This window comes from Protopterus annectens, chromosome 5.part0, assembly GCF_019279795.1.
Source record: "Protopterus annectens isolate FY-2018-M chromosome 5.part0, PAN1.0, whole genome shotgun sequence".
NCBI lineage: Eukaryota > Metazoa > Chordata > Ceratodontiformes > Protopteridae > Protopterus > Protopterus annectens.
In genome coordinates this window covers 743,462,388-743,482,196 of record NC_056735.1, presented here as the reverse complement: position 1 = coordinate 743,482,196, position 19,809 = coordinate 743,462,388, and the positions used below count along the sequence as shown (strand labels likewise).

The 19,809-nt window shown below is 38.9% G+C and overlaps 1 protein-coding gene across 1 annotated transcript in view; it reads right to left on the bottom strand.

Moving 5' to 3' along the window:
* LOC122802186 (collagenase 3-like) overlaps window positions 1–19,809 on the bottom strand; it is a 108,006-nt gene that overhangs the window by 35,648 nt on the left and 52,549 nt on the right. Inside the window, exons 5-6 of the mRNA XM_044071853.1 lie at window positions 4,563–4,724; window positions 2,013–2,142 (exon numbers count right to left, since the gene is read on the bottom strand). Of these exons, the coding sequence (XP_043927788.1) occupies window positions 2,013–2,142; window positions 4,563–4,724 (292 nt within the window). The remainder of the gene's footprint in view (window positions 1–2,012; window positions 2,143–4,562; window positions 4,725–19,809) is intronic.

Sequence of the window (19,809 nt, the reverse complement as noted above, 5' to 3'; positions counted from 1 at the left end):
TAAAAAAAGGCACTATGAGGTGGCAAGAGCCTTATCCAGTATCTGGAATCCCAAGGGCGACAGATGCAGGCCATCTCTGGCAAAGCATTGTGGTCTGTCGATCATGTCGTCCCAGGCAGATGGACACTGGATCCCCTTAGAATGACACCAGAAGCTTAGCCAATTGTTGAAGTCAATCATTTTATCCTTGTATTGAGGAATCATTCTGTCTGATGGCAGGGTGATACTCAGGGCTAGGGTTATACCTGCCTGGGCTACATGATCTGAGAGCTCCTCAATGTCTCTTTTCATGTAATCTCAGGTCATTCACACTAACATGGACAATGACAGAGTCATATTTGTACTTGGTGTGGAGTGACCTGAATGCTTGCATTATGTGGCAGATCCTGGCACCTCACAGGCAGCTGACAGTAACTTTCTCCTTGGTTAGCCTGGTGAGTGGGACATCAGTGTGCCTGACTATAGAGCCACCTATGACTAGTGTGCTGGGTACATTGTTTTGCCTTATGGGCTGTGGTTGAGTGGCACACTGACTTTGTGGGCTATGTGTAATTTGGGTAATGTTGGGGGGTGGTGGTTGCTTGCGTTTCAGCTTTAGAGATCACTGTTGTTTGGGCAGATTTCTATTGAGAACCTCCGTGAATGTAGGTGTGTGTTTTGTGTTACTATGTGTGGGTTTAGGTGGTGTAGGTTTTGATGGACTATATGTTGAATGTGGCGTGGTGCAGGGGTTTACCTTCTCCTCTTGACTGTCTAGTACCGTTTTGGCTGGAGAGAACTTGGCTTCCAGTTTAGCTATATAAGTACATCTCTCACAGGTTATAGTGTTGGGTAGTAGGAGGAGAGGCTTGTCAGTGTACATGAGGCAATTGCTACATTGCCCCAAGATGCTCAGATTCATCAGGTGGATCCATCCATGGCTGTTAAATATTTGAGATATGTGTTTGGTCCTCCTGTATAATTATGCTCCTTCCCTTTCTGTTTGTTTTAAGAGCCCCTAAACTAAATAATGCAATCTGCATAGCCTAGTCAAAATCATAATCTGGAGAAAGTATTACTACTCATTTTATATTTCTAGTTACCTTCTTGAAAGAGCCAAACATCCAATTGTTTTATTCCAGGGCAATCTGTACTTGTTGTACTGGCTGTTAGCTGACTTAAAGGCAAACAGAATTGCCAAACTTATAATTCCAAAAGCTTCAACTGGGACTACTTTCCTTTTTTGATGTGTTTGTTACTAACAATTTACAGCAAAATCTGAAAAACATGTGCATTCTTCTCTGTATGTTGTTGTTGTTGTGTCTTTCGGCTTATCCCGGTTAGGGGTCGCCACAGCGGAACTCCGGTCCGCTAATATTTGGTAGTGGATTTTTACATGCCGAGTTACCAGCCCTGATGCACAACCTTCAACGAAGGCACGCCCATTCACGCATGCCTCCACACAGAAGACGTTTGCATCCTTCTCTGTATATCACCAAATATAATACAATGACATACCGGACAGAGTTATCCACACAACAATTTTGATAGCACCATTTATGAAATGCATTTCTTTTGCATTGCCCTGTTAACTAGTGCTTTTTACTATCTTGATTTTATTTCATCCATAGCAAATTGTAAAATTTCATTATAGTAATCAATTTGGTACTATTTCCATGTAATCATAACAGCAATGATTCAGTTGTATTTCACTGTAGTTGCATTTTTATATAGGAACTATACATTGGTAATAATTAAAATAATACATTCAAGACATACGGTAGCATTTCAGAAAAACTAACTGCAAAAAGATGAAACAGCTAAGTGTTACTTTAGCCAAAGATAATGTGCAAAAACACATGATGAACTGCCTTTTTATATTATTATTATTATCATCATCATTATTGTTATGCTCATTTCAGAAACAGTTATGCTTTTAGTTATACTCATTAATGGCAGTTACATAGCAATGTTACATGCTTACCTGCCCTTGAAGAAGAACAACACACCATGCAAATTTGTTACATGCTTACCTGCCCTTGAAGAACAGCAACACACCACGCAAATTAGCAGCAGCATCAAAAGTTACATTTGATTTACAGAATGTTTTTGAATTTGGTTGTTCCGGTCTTGGATCTCTTGGGTTGCCATTTATTGCAGGACCTAATAAAGAAATATTTTCAAACAGAAACATATCACCAGACATCTAACTCAAAACAAATAAATGTTGACAGAATACATGTGAGAGTCTATAATTTTAGAAACTCATCCATGACATAATTCTTATGCTGGACAGTATATCTGCAGTGCACAATCAGCAAATGTTTTAATTTTGCCTTCAGATATAACTGCACATAAGTACCACCAACATCTGCTTTACAGCAAACATTCAAAACATTTTTTTAAATTTAATAGACTGGTAGGAATATCAAAGGCAGAGAGTATACAATAAAACATGAGCACAGAGATCAAAGGAATATATTGCTCTGTGACATGTCATGAGTTTACATGGCAAGAAATATTTGTTACTGAGATTTATTTGTTTTTTTTAAATAAGAACATAAATTTGAGGGAATAAAAAAAAACTGTTTGAGGAAATAAGTTGAAACATTATGCAGTGTTAGAAATGTTTGCAAATACTGGGTTTCATTAGAACAGGCTCTATGGCAAAGATAGATAAAACCCTGACTATTACACCAATGACTCAGTTTTGAGTAGCAGCTGAGGTGCTACAATAGACAGATGGGAGATGATGGAAAATGAGCATATTATGCTAGCTCACCAATTCTTGAAGTAGAGGGTGGTGATTCTCCATAGCCAATTTGCTTCTAGACAAGAGAAAGCTTGTATGACATCAGTGGCTGACTGGGTAGACATAGACTTAGCACTCCTAAACTGGTGGTGGCAACCATCAGCGAGTGTGTGGAAGCAAACATACATTAAGAGAGGGCATAGGAACCCTTGCAGTGATACAACTGTTTACATTATCCACTAAGATGAGAGTTAGTGTCATAGTGAAAAAGTGTCTCAATTGCCTGTGCTAAGTATACTGAAAGCTGATGACTGAAGTAAGTCTCAGTCAAGTAGTTCCATGGCTGGGGTCAGGCATGACATAGTCTCTTTTGAGCCCTGATCTGCAGGGTAGGTCAGAATAACCTGGCTGATAGGATGAGGGTGCCCTTCTTTCATAGCAGATGGGTTGATGGGTGAAGGGAGCAGATGCACAAAACCTCTTCATGGATATATAAATAGTGACCTCTCTGGATGGCTCTCACCTAATGCTAAGGTTCTGAAGTCCTCTTGGGGAAGGCAAGATATACAACAGATTTGGAAGTTAAAATTAGAAACTATAAGTTCATATCAAGTAGATGTAGTAAATCCTTGCCACAGCAAACTAGAAAATGGGAAGCTTAGTCATTTTTGATCCATTGTTGCTTCAATATCCCTACGTTAGCTGTGAAGGTGCTATCTACGTCATTTGTGCATCAAGACTAGTTCCCTTCCATTGAGAATGACATATTAAGTGTCTGAGATGAGATCTCTGGAAGATGAACCCCAGAAGTCTAGTTCCCCTGCTGTAGTTTTCATAGGGAGTTTGTGATGCATAGAGAGATGATAGCTTGATCAATCACTGCACATTCAGATGAAGAGATTCATTTACTGAATTTTTAATCGAGGATCCAGATCACTGTACTGGAGAAAATCTGCTTTTGCAAAGACAGAAGAAACTTTTAGGAAATAATTTCCAGCACAAAGTTTACTATTTCAGTAACCCACTGTCTCTGAAAAATTGAATTTGTTTTGTTTTGTTTTAGTTTGTCAGAGAACCTTTCAATACAGGAACGAACTGTAAAGGCTAGCTAAGCCTTCACTTTTGAAGTTAGATGTGAAATGACCCAGACAGCCTTTGACTACCATGGAGTTACTACTCACTTTTTTCAGTATTTCCCACATTCAGCAACTGCAACTTTGTTACAGACCCACTACCCATTCAGTCCGTAAGTTAATAAAGTACCAGTCATTGCAACATTTTCAGGCAAAAACCAAGAGCCATACATCTAGATTGTCAGTTAGAATGCAAACTTCTGCACTACCTGTATATTTCCCATTGTTTCTGATCAAACTATTTGTTCAATTGCTCACATATTTTTCAGGTTGCTTTGAAGCAGAACTAAGTAAACGTGCTATTCTTATTCTGTGTCGGCCAGTAGAGGAAAGTACACTATTCTGTGACAGTCACCTCATGCTGATGCTAATCAATCTTCTACGGAGAAATACAGCATTTTCACAAACCAGCTAACTCTCTTTAATTTATGAACAATAAAATTATCATTTTTTTTATAAAATTATTAACTGGCTGGTCACCACCATATACACATTTTAGAACTTCCTAGGAATGGAATACGTCAACCAACTAAGGTTAGTGGTTCACTGTATCCAGGCAGTCAACAGAGGTGATAATGCTACTTTTTATTATTAAGAAGGAATTAATTATTAATTAATTATTATTACTAGCATATTGTGAATGGAAAGGTTATAAAGCATGAAACATCTTAGCAATAAATGATAAATTTAAGACTCACCATAGAGACTCTGGATGCCTTCAACATCATCTTGAGGGAGTTTATACTTTTCTGTGTTAACGAATGAATATGTTGGATACATCAAAGCAGAGGTATCATCAGAATGGGAAAGCCCCAATGCATGGCCAAACTCATGGGCAGCTACAATAAACAGGTTGTAGTCTAACAAACAAAACAGTACATGTATTTAGAGTTACAACGCAATGCTTCAACAGACAGTTTTATTTTGTTATAGTTGTAAGGAGACTATATTGTACCACACATTTCAAGTATATCACATCTGGATATAAAAGGTGATTGCTGAATATATATATAATTTGATTCTTTAAATGACGTCTTCCACTTCAAAGATGTTTGATTCTGCTGTCATACCATAATTATAATAAATCTAAGGCATCTCCTTAACTTTGTGAAGCTTATAACAAGAACCCTATTTAAAATAAAAGGCACAATGCATTGCATTAAAAATGATTTCTTGATCTGACAGACATGCACATTACATTTTTTTGTGGTAGAATACCAATAAACATAGATTTATTGTTATTTCTTAGCTCTCATATAGGTTAAGCAGAGGACGAAGACTATAAACATATTGAATGCAGTTCAATTAAATAAGAGAGAAGCAGGGTATTACCAGTATCACCTTTGTAGACAGTTTGCTTCATCCGTTGATAATAGATGACAAAATTGTATTGTATATATAGGGATCATTCCTAGGCGTATGACCTGGCAGATGAAAGTATTTTTTGGAACTCTACAAGCTTTGGTTTATCTACTTAGCTCCATTACTATACTGTTTAATTTATGAAACATGTGTTTCCTCATTTAAACAAGTTGCATTTACCCTTATGGTTCATTCAACTGGACCTGATTGCTTTATACAGTTAAATGTACATGTTGTCGTACGGCACAGACAATGTGACTTTAAGAATGTTTCTCTGTCTGCTACGATGTTCTACTTTGCTATACGGTCAAGATCTTGAATGAAAAGGGCCCTTAGACCAGTCAGGTAATACACGGGTACATAAAATGAGCACGTGTTCCATCATTCGCCCAAGAAACTCTTTAATCTGCCAGGTCATATGTCTAGGAATGATCCATATGTATAATTCCATTTTGTCAGCTTTTATTAAAAGGATGAAGCAAACTATCTGGAAAGGTCATACTGGTAGTACTAGTACTAGGACATAATATTGCATTTTAATAAGTTGAGCGTGGAAGGGGGTAATTTCATAGACAATGTTCTGCTGACCTGCTTTGAGACAGTTAATTTGCAAGAATTCATTTAATGAGAAATAGCCAAAGAAACAGTGCAGAAAAAGGTGCCATAATGCCTCAGACTAAACAACCAAAATCAGTAAATGAGTTATCATTTAATAAAATGTTAAGTGATTTGAATAATAAATTTGTTTTTAAGTGTGCTTATTCAGATGAAGAGTCTGTGACTTTGAACATTTCTCGTCATCATTTTAATAAACTGCAAATTATTTTGCACTTTTGTCATTTGATTACTTTAACCATCATGTGTGTTATACAAACCGACTCATCAGCAGTCATTTTATGCCCTTCATAAGATCATAGAACCACCATCATAGGCAGACATAGATCGAATGATATTGGGTGAAAGATGACAGACTGACTTACTTGACCAATCTGCAAATGCAGCTGTAAACATGTTTATACACATTAGTTATAAAATAAATATGACAGGGTTCAACTCTCAGACTAAAGTGCTCTTATTCAGCTATTTTTTCTTGATTCGATTAGAAACAAAAATATATATTTTAAGTGTCTAAAATATTGCTGGATATCTTGCTGCTATTTAACTCTTAATGAATTTGCTAAGAAATGGGCTAAGTAATAAAAGAAAGAAAAGAAAAGAAAGAAAATTTGCTCCAAATACTATTTCTTCTCTACAGTCCACTTTATACTCCATAGTTTTGTGAAATGGAAGCCCGGGGAGAAAAGCTCCAGAAAGCAGAGTATAAATACATTAGGAACAATACAAACATTTAGAGATAAGTATAATATGCAGTTTTGAGTAGGGTGACAAACATGGATAAAACATAGTAGACAACATCAAAATCATGCGGCTTCAATTTCAGAAAATAATACACAGAGTTATGGGCTAAGTCCCTTCAAGAATTCATACACTTATTAGAGTATAAGATTGAAATGCTTAGGGAGAGTTTTCAAGAACAGCGTGTGGTGATTAGTCGGGGTTTAAGCAGGGACACTGCCAATGCTGTTGGAAGAGTAGTTTTGAGGCTTTTTTTAAACTGGGTTAAGGAGGATTGGTGAGTAAGTTCAGCAGGTAGCATATTCCAAGTTTTGCCTACTGAGTTGGCGAATAGTGAGATCCCAGCTACATTTATGCTCTTAGTTGTTTGTACCAGCATAGTGTCCTCGGGTTGCTGTATGGCTTGATGATCTTATTTAGTGCTGGTGTTCTTTCGGGTTGATATAGTATTTTGTGGGTTATTATAAGTTGGTTGTATCGGAGAAGACTGGGCCACTCTAGCCATCCTAGTTGAGTTAGGTTGATACAATGGTGGGTCCTAGAAGTTGCACTGGTAGCAAATCTAGCAATATGGTTGTAACAACTAGCAAGTTTGGTAAGGATGACTTGGTTCAGGTTAGTGAAGAGAGGCGAGGCATAGAGGAGGGTAGATAGTAGGTGGGACCGAGTGATAGTGGTTCTTGCAAAAGAAGTGAGGAAGGGTTTGATCCTGTATAGGGAGCCCAGTTTTTTGTTGACAGATTTGATGGCTTGACTGACATGGGTATCATATTTTAAGGCGTTATTGACTGTGACGCCCAGGAGTTTTGTGTGAATATCTGGGGATATGATCATGCCATTGTTGGAACTTATAGTAAAGAATGGAGAGGAGGATTTGCAGGTAGAGGAAAAGATGAGCAGTTTAGTTTTGTTGGGGTTAAATAGAAGCTGATGGTTTGCAAACCATTTTTCTACATCACTGAAAGTATTCTGGGTTAGGGTTATAAGCTCAGTTGAGGAGGAGGCAGTACATATTAAAGTAGAATCATCCGCGTATTGGATGCAGGTAGCCTTGGGAGTGATGGTGGGTAGGTCATTGATAAAGACTGAGAAGAGTAGTGGTCCTAGTATGGTGCTTTGGGGGACTCCTAGAGTAATATGTAGACATGTGGATAGGGTATTCTGTCATAAAACTGCTTGTTGTCTATCAGACAGGTAAGACTGGAACTATTTAATGGAGCTACTATTCAGTGACAGTTCCTTCAGGGTGTGGAGAAGCAGTTGGTGATTGACCATATCAAAGGCCTTACAGAGATCTAGGAAGAGAGCTGAGGTAAGTTTGTTATTGTTTCGATTGGTATTGATAGAGTTAGAGAAGGATAGGAGGGCTGATGTGGTGCTGTGGTGTGGCCTAAAACCAGGCTGAGAGTTGGCCAGTAGTTTATTTTGGGTGAAATAGTGCATTAATTGGCTGTGGATGCACTTTTCCATAATTTTGGCCAGTGGTGATAGTATAGCTATTGGTCGGAAGTTTGAAAGGTCTAAAGAATTCCCTCCTTTATGAAGTGGAATGGCATGGGAAACCTTCCAGAAAGAGGGGATAGTGGCTTCAGTCAAGGTGTGGTTTATTATGATCGAGACAGGGTATGCAATGGCATCTGCCCCTTTTTGTAAATATTCTGGTGGGAGGAGATCAGCTGCCAGGGTAGTGTGCTTTAGTTTGTTAATTACAGATCGGATGGTCGATGTAAATACAGGTTGGAAGGCAAAAAGCAGTGTGGTAGTGGTTGTGGAGGAGTTATGAAAGGAGCTGGTGGGGGTAGTTGGCTAGCTAGTGATTGGATGGTTTTGGCAAAAAAGTTGTTAATGATGTTAGCAGTTTCCTCTGGAGTTTTAAGGTCACAAGCTGAGGGAGTGGGGGTGGAGTTTTGGCCAGGGTGGAGCAGTTTGTTTATGCCTGCCCAAAATTTTTGAGGTTTGTTCTGGTGTTTTTGCTGAAGGTGTTGATAGAAGTTTTTTTTTGTCTAACAATGTGACTTTCTTGGTATCATTCCTTAGTTGTCGGAATTTAATATGGTCAAGTGGGTGTTTGGAGGTGCGCCAATTGTCCCATGCTTTATTTCTTGCTATGATTTTGGTATTGGTTACTTTAGAGAGCCAGCGGGGTGGTCTTAGTTTTGGCTCTAAGGGTGCAGATAGGAGCATGGGAATCTAGAATGGAGAGGAATTTAGAATTAAAATAGTCTATAGCATCATCTAATGGAAGTTCTTTAAGTATGGCCCAATTGCATGCTCTAAGTTCGTTCTGAAAGTCACTGGAGTTAAACTTCTTGTTGTTTCTGATAGATTTATAAAGAACATGGTGGTGGTTATCTACTTTATGCTTAATGATGTAAGTGAGTAAGTGGTCACCTATATCATTTGGGAGGGTACCCATGTTATACAGGTCTGAGTGATTGTTGATAAGAATCCAGTCCAGGTTACTGCCTTTGTAGTTGGATTTATTTATTCTGGTGGGTGAGGATACAAGTTGAGTATAGCCATTAAGGTTTAGATGGGTGGTGGGAGATTCAGAGGAACAATTGTTCCAGTCAATACTAACATCTCCTAACACCATAGTTTCATAGGGTTATGTGTTGGAAAGCCATTGGCGGTAGTCTCCTAGGGTATTTGCATTGTTGCCTGGGGGATATAAATGCAGGCAATGAATATAGATTTACTTTTGTTAAGCTGTAGTTTGCTAACTAGGGCTTCTGTATTATTGAATGGGGGGGGTTGCTGTGAGGCTAGAGTGACATCTATTGTTTTTTTTTTTAACATAACTGCTACTCCTCCACCTTTCCTGGTGTTTCGGTCTAGTCTATGTTGTACCCTGGTGGGATAACCTCATCATTTTTAGTTCCTGGTTTTAGTCAGGTTTCTGTAAGACATAGCACATCAGGTGAGTAGGTAGCTAGAAGGGCATGAAGATTATAGACCTTGTTGTTAATGCTCCTGATGTTTAGATGACAGGTCAGGAGAGAGTTAGGGGACCTTGCATTTGGCCATATGTTGAAGGTGATAGTGGGCTGAGAGCTTGTGGGAAGGGTGGGTCCACGGTTAGGGTGAATATCTCCATCCCTCATCAGAGTAAATTGTATCATGATTATTAGTTTCAGCACTTTACTTATTATTTTATGATAATATCAAGCATTGGGGGAGATGGTCTGTGGTCTAGTTAGTTGGTGGTTGTTAAAAGTGGAGAGGACAGGTTTATAGTGAGCTAGGGGATGGTTTGATTCACTCAAGGTGGGAGCAGAGATGGTATGAGATATGGGGTGGTGAAAGCCAAGATAGGGATGGTTTTCATAGATGTTGAGGAGATGTAGCCCTGGCAATATAACTGAGAGGAACATAATTGGTCTCATCTTGATAGTAGTGGTACTTGGTAAGGAATGTGGGTGGAGAATTAAGGAGGTTGTTGGCAGGAAGGGGTGGTGTATGGAGGGGTGGGTTATCAATGATAGGTTGTAGGAGGGGGGTGGTTTAGTGGGCTTATATTTAGCAGTAGTGGGGGTGGGTGAAATTTGGGGGCAGGTTGGAGAGCGGAGCGAGCCCGAACGAAGCGAGGGTGAGTGAAGTGGGGCTATACCAAGTTACAAGGATTTCCAGGGTCTGTGAGTATGCAGGCTTAAAGAATACAACTTTACAACTTTGCAGTGTTTTTACTCAGTTCCTTTTAAAGTGAGCTGCAATTTACTCAATTTTACTCAGTTCTTTTAAAAGTGAGCTGTGTTTTACTCAACACTGTATTAAACAAAGTTTGTAGCTTAGCCAGGCAACTTCACTGACTGTTGGGAGAAAGCAAGCTTTTAACCTGAATTTTGTACAGATATTTGTTATTTCTTTAGCAACTGTGAGATGATGTAAGCAGGAGGAATGTGTTATACAGGCTGTTTAAGCTGTAGAATGCTTTTTGTTACTTATTACAGCAGCCTGACTAGGAAGTCTAAGATTGTTAAGTTATCTTTTACCCCAGGCTAGCTCTAGACCCAGTTCAGCCAAGCATCTATTAGCACAACAGTTACAATTAAGATATAGACCTTGCAGTCCTTTTCCTTAGTGAATGACAGTGCAGGAATGCTTTCTTTTAGTTTTCAGGATTTTTATTTTCAGCACAGATTGAGCCATTCCAGGTAAGGATAGGTGGGGTGGAAAGACCTGGTAAGGAACATAGAGTCAATGAATGGATTTTATATGGAACATAGCTAACATAACAGCATGCAAACAGTATTATACATTCAGGCAGGGCATGCATTAATATTAGTAGTGCCACAGCTTCTGCATTACTCTATACTCAATTACAACTATCAGTCAGAGCAGTAGTTTACAGCACAGGCAAGTTCAGTGAATTTTACATAGCTTTTCCTATGTGGTTTTATGCTATCAGTAGTTACAGATTTAAGGCAGTACAGCTAAATCCACTTGCTAAATGCTTGGAAACAATACTTCTGTTCATAATTCTTAAACCAGCATAATAGTGTATCACAGCAAACTATGTTGCCAAGCTTATAATGTTAAACTTACCACATGCAGTTAATAAACATGCTTAGACTATCACTCCTGGCTAGCAAACTTTACAGGTAATTCCACTCATTTTCTAAACATTCTACTGGTTTGGCTAATTAGAAAATCATTGCTATGCATGCTGCTTAGCTCTTTTAGTTGTTTCTTTACCACATAGTCAGTGAAAAGCACAAAAAAAAAAAAACAGTTCTAGCATACTGTTTGTGTAGAAAAACAGCTGACTGGGTCCTTAGGCAGTAGGGGGTTTGAAAATGGTGGCTGAAGCAGTCCTAGAAGTAAACTCGCATCATGGGGTGGGAAACCAAACTTTTGATTGGCTATACCAAGCTACAAGGATTTCCAGGGTCTGTAGGACTATACCAAGCTACAAGGATATCCAGGGTCTGTAGAGCTATAAGTGTGTAGAATGATTCAGACACAATCAACTCAAATAGTACTTTAAATGAAATTTGCAAAATGTCAGACTTTTCATTCCACTTTAGTGGCACTGTCTCTGTTCCCTGCTTGTGAATAACTAATTTATTTTCCCTCTTTTGCTAAAGTTACTGGAGATACTCCACAAGTTTTGCCCAAACTAGTGATAAAGATTCTTTGACTTTATCATGATAACTGTTCCCCACCTGCAATTCAACAGGTGACTGCAGAGTTCCAGATTTTAGTGCAATAAAAATTATGTTTTATTTTTGTCAGTTGCATTGTGAAAATATTGCTTATCTGGGTGAGATTTCATATATTTATTCAGTGTGAGACCTTTGTTACTGCATTCTGTTTGTTTATTTTAAATATGTAATAGCAGACAATATGACTAAATTAAATATACTGTTATACCCATGAAAGCTTTTTCTAGTAAGACAGAATATAATGCCTGCACTGTAGTATGCTCTTTGTGCTTAAAGCTGCACAATAATTATTTTATCAATGCAGTTGATACTACACATTAGTAAGATGATGGTGGCACTAACTGCAGGGTAATGCATTGAGGGTTGGGAGGGTGGCCTAATGGCTAAGGCTAAGGTGTTACAAACAAACACACAACGCAAGGCTTGAATCTTACAAAGGATAATTGGCTAAGCTTAAAATGGCTCGCAAGGGCAGTTAGCTTAGTACTGAACTATGAACTATTATCTACTGAGATTCAAATGCTTTTCTGCTGCATTCTGTGTGTTTAATACTGCATTTTTACTTCTCGGACATTAATTGCCATTACTTCAGATAATTTTTCTAAATATTTGATGTCACTTAGTAAAAATAACACATAGTAAAAGGAAAGGGAATTAAATACATAAACATTAAATAAATATGCAGAGAAGGTTATTGCACCATTTATCATTAAACTCAAATCAAATGTGCATAAATATAATCTGAATAAAACACCACCATTCTTGGCAGGAAATGATGAAGAAAATAATTTCCATTAGACACCACACAAAATGTTAGCCTTTGGTCCTGAGCATGCATATCTCATACATTAAAGAAGATATATTATGGATGCATTATTACTATTATTTCTAAACATTTATTTATAATGCATATCGTCTTGTTCCCATTACTATAAGATTTGAGTACTGTACCACCAAAGTGGAATATAGCAAGATGAAATATATGGTCCCAGCTGTTGGGCAGATATTTAAAATTACACACACACACACACACACACACACACACACACACACACACACACACACACACACACACACACACACACACACACACACACACACACACACACACACACACACACACACACACACACACACATGATACCTTAAGCTGTACTGAACTAGTTTGTATACTGTATAGATAAACTTTAATTTAAGCAACTTTGCTTTTTTGCTTTGGATTACCTAGTGATATTTTTAGTTTTGTTCCCTGTTTGATTTTCCAAACAAATAAACAGGATGTATTTAACAAGACATTTTCCTACACTTTGTTTTCTTTTTCTTGCCATAAAAGGTATATAAAGATACTCTGAATGCTGTTTGTCTGACTGATAACAGTACAGTGGACTTATCACTGAAAGACACTTTTGGGGAAAATATGGGGATCGCCTTTTCTCTACTGTTGTGTGACATTGGAGTTGTTGTATCAGATAGTAGATATATGAAGGGTGCAGGGAAGCTTGATCCCTGCAAAAAAAAAAATAAACACATCACACCGAATGATACTTGACAACCTTTATTAAACTTCCATAGCATAGTTTTGATAACCAACATTTATTAACTACAACTGAACATAGTATAGTTACTTTTAATCACAGCATAAACAGCCATGTAATGTTAATCAGGACAGCGTGACCTACTCATCCTGCCCCAGTAAGTAGCGTCCATACCTCTGCTCGCTTACTTTACTTATGAAGGATCATCCAAGAACTCACTTAATATCCCTTTTATTGAATTACCCATCCAACCTTTACTTATGAAGCAGCATCCCTAACTCACTTCATACACCATTTATTGAATTACCTTCCACCAAATAAGCAGCATCCTTACCTCCATTTATTTATTTAACAAGCAGCCTTCAGCTGTTCACTTACCTTTCCCAACTCCTTGAAATTTACATCCAAACATTAGAGCGGGAACAGAAGTGGGCATGCCTGTCCCTCTTCTCCACCAACCAACCTGACCAGGCTGTTCCTCCTCTCTCCTACCAGAATTTGAACATCCTAACCACCCATATAAAAGGGGAAGGGGTGGTTCAGCCAAACATCATTCAGTGTCCCCCTCTTCAATAAACCCAACTGTATCCCTATCACAACTTCAAAAGCCCTGTCACATAAGCACCAAAAGCTGCCACTTGATCAACAGTTAAATCAATGATCCCTTTCCAAATGTTAACATAATAACCATATCTTTGCATAATTTCTGTATATTAACTAATTCTAACACAGTCCAACTACCAGTATTAACTTTGTAATGAGCCCCAGAACCTTACCTGTCATAAGCTACACCAAAACATTAAACCCAATGCCAGGTCAAACTACCCAAGGCAATTGTCTACTATCATCCTACAGCAGCCCTATATTAAAAAAAAAAAATCCTGCCACCCACCAGCTATCCCAATATAAGCATAGCACAAAATGACCATTGTAGTCTCTGTTGACCCTCAAATACTTCCGGAATAACTAAACATAGCCTAACCTAAAAGCCATTGAACCTGTAACCCCCAAACTTCATATCCCAATGCCTAATAGTCAAAGTCTTCCCTCTCAATCTACCCTGATCCTTTCCAAAATTTAATTTAATAGCAATCCTGCTATCAAACTCGCTATCCAGTTATAAGCAATAAAACATTTAAAAGACCATCATGGCATTTTAGCAGCACAAACACCACAAACCAAACTCCTGCCATATTAAACAAATGAAAATAAATTCTAAACTTTCCCAACAAACTATAATCCTGACCCCCTTAGTTTCATCATCATCTTCTTTTGGCTGTTCTCATTAGGGGTCACCATAGCGGATCATCTGTTTCCATTTCTTCCTGTCCTCTGCATCTTGCTCTGTCACACCAACCACCTGCATGTCCTCTCTCACCACATCCATAAACCTTATCTTAGGCCTTCCTCATTTCCTGTTACCTGGCAGCTTCATCCTTAGCATCTTTTTCCCAATATACTCAGCATCCCTTCTCAGCATATGTACAAACCAATGTAATCGTGCCTCTCTGGCTTTGTCTCCAAACCTTCTAACTTGGGCTGACTCTCTAATATACATATTCCTAATCCTGTCCACCCTCGTCACACCTAGTGCAAATCTTAACATCTTTAACTCTTCCACATCCAGCTCTAACTCCTGCCTTTTTGCCAATGACATTGTCTCCAACCCATATAACATAGCTGGTCTCACTACCCTCTTGTAGACCTTCCCTTTCATTCTTACTGGTACTCGTCTGTCACAAATCACTCCTGACACTCTCCTCCACCCACTACATCCTGCCTGTACTCTCTTCTTCACCTCTCTTCCACACTCACCATTACTCTGAACTGTTGATCCCAAGTATTTAAACCCATCCACCTTCACCACCTCTACTCCTTGCATCATCACCATTCCTCTATTCTCCCTCTCATTTACACACATATATTCTGTCTTAGTCCTGCTGACCTTCATTCCTCTTCTCTCTAGAGCATATCTCCATCTCTCCAGGGTCTTCTCCACCCATTCCCTACTCTCACTACAGATCACAATGTCATCTGCAAACATCATAGTCCACGGGGACTCCTGTCTGATCTCGTCTGTCAACCTGTCCATCACCATTGCAAATAAGAAAGGGCTCAGTGCTGATCCTTGGTGTAATCCCACCTCCACCTTAAATGCATCCGTCACTTCCACTGCAGACCTCACTGCTGTCACACTACCCTCGTACATATCCTGTATCACTCTTACATACTTCTCTGCCACTCCTGATTTCCTCATACAATACCACAACTCCTCTCTAGGCACCCTGTCATATGCTATCTCTAAGTCTACAAAAACACAATGCAACTCCTTCTGACCTTCTCTGTACTTCTCCATCAACAATCTCAGAGCAAACATCGCATCTGTAGTGCTCTTTCCCGGCATGAAACCATACTGCTGATCACTAATCATCACGTCCCTTCTTAACCTAGCTTCCACTACTCTTTCCCATAACTTCATGCTGTGACTGATCAATTTAATCCCTCTGTAGTTACTACAGCTCTGTACATCACCTTTATTCTTAAAAATCGGTACCAAAACATGTTTTCTCTGTTCCTCAGGCATCCTCTCACTTTCTAAGATTTCATTAAACAATCTGGTTAAAAACACTACTGCCATTTCATGTAAACACCTTCATGCTTCCACAGGTATGTCATCTGGACCAACAGCCTTTCCATTCTTCATCCTCTTCATAGCTATCTTTACTTCCTCTTTGCTAATCCATTGCGCTTCATGATTCACTATCCCCACACCATCCAACCTTCTCTCCTTCTCATTCTCTTCATTCATCAGCCCCTCAAAGTACTCTTTCCATCTGCTCAACATACTCTCCTCGCTTGTGAGTATGTTTCCCTCATTATCCTTTATCACCTTTACCTGCTGCACATCTTTCCTAGCTTGGCCCCTCTGTCTAGCCAATTGGTACAGGTCCTTTTCTCCCTCCATAGTGTCCAACCTTTCATACAACTCTTACATATGCCTTATCCTTAGCCTTTGCCACCTCTCTCTTAGCCATGCACCTCATCTCCTTATACTCCTGTCTACTTTCTTGATCACATGCCTCATTTGTCAAGAAATGGAAATCTCAAACACCCCCAACCATTTGCCAAAGGCCATCCCTCCCAAATATTCCCAAAAAGCACCAGAATGCTAAGCAATGAACCGCCTCAGTAAAACTCATGGCAACATGGCAACTATTCAAGTAACTGAGCGACATACAGCCTGAAGAAACCAGCAGCAGAATATCCCTATTCTGTTGCTTGTCCTAGACTTCCCATTCAAAAGTTTCTTTCCCTTTGTTAACTTTGTATCAGGTAAGTTTGCCAAGCATAACCTACATCTGCAGAAAACCCCAAAATGGTGCCTCAGAAGCTAATTAAAGCATAAATACCGCACACAGTTCCTCACATATCCTACCTACACTCATGTTATGCATGTACCAAAACACTCCTAACAATACTCTGACTGCAGATGAAAAAGAAGAATACATTATATTTTTACCTTACATTTTAAACAGGTTCCTTTAGTCTAGCATTACCTTGCCCTCACACAAGCCAACACTAACATGCTCATTTGGTGGGATATATAAGACAAGATTCTTAAGTGCAAAAGCTACCACATATTGTGGGCTAAACATAGTACAGTTACCAATAACTTCAGCCAGTTGAGTTTCATTGATAGCAACATGCAAAATTAATTACAGTTTGTTTAAACCACATATTGATTCCTCTGAAATTATCAGGAACTTAATGACAAAACATCAGTGTTGTCACATTACTGTACTACGCATTCACTTTTATAGCTCTCTAAAGCAGACTACATTTTTGTTATATTATTCATAGACATCACAAAATGATACTTCGCCATTCAAACAGAAGTTCCTGTTAGAACTAGCACAAACCCTCCCATCAGTACAATGTGCTATACAGTGTATCTGTTTCCCTGCCTCAAAATGTACCTTTTCTTCATATTTTTATCTAATTAACTTCTGATCCCTTGGCTGACCGAGTTTAGATGACCCGATTACCCATGCACCTCACCACTCACACACACACCTCCCCCTACCTTTAAAACTAACACTTCAGCTGCAGCCTACCATCTCACCACTCCTGAGTGAATCCATCCTTGCTTCACTGACCTTATAGCCCATGAAAAGGCGAGCAGTACAGGCCTTGAACCCCTGTGACTCAACCTCCAAAATTAAGATCCGTCTGTGTCCCGTTTTTTTTTGTTTGTTTTTTTATTATTTATTTATTTATTTATTTATTTTGGGGGGGGGGCTTGAAATTAAACGGTCATGGCTCCTCCACTCAACTAAGCCACAAGTCTGATATGACCCCCTCACCAATGAAACAACATGCTCCCATCAACAGAGTACATGATCCACTCTTCAACCTCACAGACCACCACCCACAAATAACCTGAGCAACCACCACAGCACGCTATGAAAACAACACCAGTTGAGGCCACTAAACAAATATGACAGAACCGAGCACCTGCCACAACTCCCTCCTATCCTGGGAGTTATAATTTTCTACCTAGAAAGCCAAAAGAGAGCTCTCTCACATATACTATGTGAATGCGTCTGAGCAGTCAACCAGTATCCTTCAGCCCAACGTGCCCTCCTGTATCAACTTAGCATGCGCAACAATGACCACTGATAGCTGCATATCACAGCCTGCGAGAAGCTACACTTCACTTGAGAGAAGCAAAACCCACGGCCTGTACTGCCTTCACCACTTTACTCCAGTAACATTTCCTTCCGAGGACATTCTTAAACTTAAGACCACATGAACGAAAATCCTGTACTCCAGTGAATGGTGAACAAAACAGAAAGCCAGTCATGATGTCCACTACACAGCACCACCAAGCATCCCACCAATTCACCAAGCCAATGGCTAGAAGTACAGAAAAAAATAGTTTTAACAATAACAATTGCCCTACTCTGGCAGACAAATTCACAATAACATTACCAAACCCTAACTTAAACTTAATCCCTGTACCAACCATTGTTAACCCAAAGCCTACCTGAACCAACATTACCTACAGGTCATCTCGGACGTAAACTCACATTAGCAAGTTATACCAAAATGTGATTACTTACCCAGCTACACTTGTCTAAACCCCTTAAGCCCCTCCCCACCCTTACCTCATTTCCTTCCAAACATTCCCCCTTCCATTTAACCCTTTCCACACCCCAACCCTCTAATTCCCACTAGTATATGAATCTAAACCCCCTTCTGAAGATGTCCCTGGACAAATTGGTTTGTTGCCAAACCTCATTTTTTTGTTTGTTTTTTTTTTTTTTTTTTCATTGCATTGCCTGTTGGACATACAACATTTGGTAAACAATGATGAATTTGTAAACAATGCCCTCCATATTATATCAATTTACACAGATAATTCTGGAGTGGTGTAATGCATGTCCAAGTCCTAATTACAGAAATATAATTATCTGTGTCATTCCTTAATGTGGCATACAGATCCATTCTTGTCATATTTGTGTACTACAGGGACCAGAAGCCTGAATATTCAGACATAAAACCTTTTTATAAACCCATGGCACAAATACTTTTTTTAATAAGGACTCAACAACTTCATATGAGCCATCAGAGATAAAAATGTTGTATGCAACTTATTTGTTTTATAAATACCCAGTCTGTTAGGAACTGTTATCTTTTATTAAAATTACTCTTACCGTTTTAGTTTCCCAAGATTTACTAAAATTTGATAATGCAATAAATTCAAAATGTACATGCTGGAGCATAATGATGCAGATTTAGGTATGCTATTCTGTCATCTGGTCAGGTCTGCTCTACAGTCCTTCAGTATATCCTTAATGCTCCGCCACTCCACAAATATTTTGGGAACGTTCTCCCAAACGAGTGATTCATTTAACTGTGGAGGGGAAAACAATTTTTATAATGAATAAAAACATAACATAGGCAATAAAACAATGTTTAATATGGAATAATGGTGCTAGATGGAAATAAAACTACATAGCATTCTCTTGCTTACATATGGTCAGTATAACCGACGATGTATTTTCCTACAAAGTTGTTTAGCTGGTTACTTTTCACGATGGTGGCAGAAATCAGACTACTGTTCTTTAGGGAAAGGAAACGGAAACAGTCTGTTCCATTCCCTTACAGACAATGGCTTGCACAGTACTACAACTTCTACAATCTATTCAATTTACACTGTCCACACTAAACACTAGCAATATTTTGTGTCTGTTCGACTGACAGATCTGAAGGATTAATACCTTCTGTACTAGGCTTCGTTGTCTTAAAAATATAACCTTGTTTACTTTCTAGAGTAGATTTCCATTAGTAATACATCTGCCAGCTGTAGTGGTGCACCGTTGTCACCCCTGAGCTGTAGGCACTGCTGACTGAGTGCACTTCTCTATTCTTATGTCCCATCTACACTCTTTCTACGCATCTTTTTCATGTTCACTAAAAGAAAGAAAGGTTTTGAATGTACTCTCTGTGACTCATAATATTTT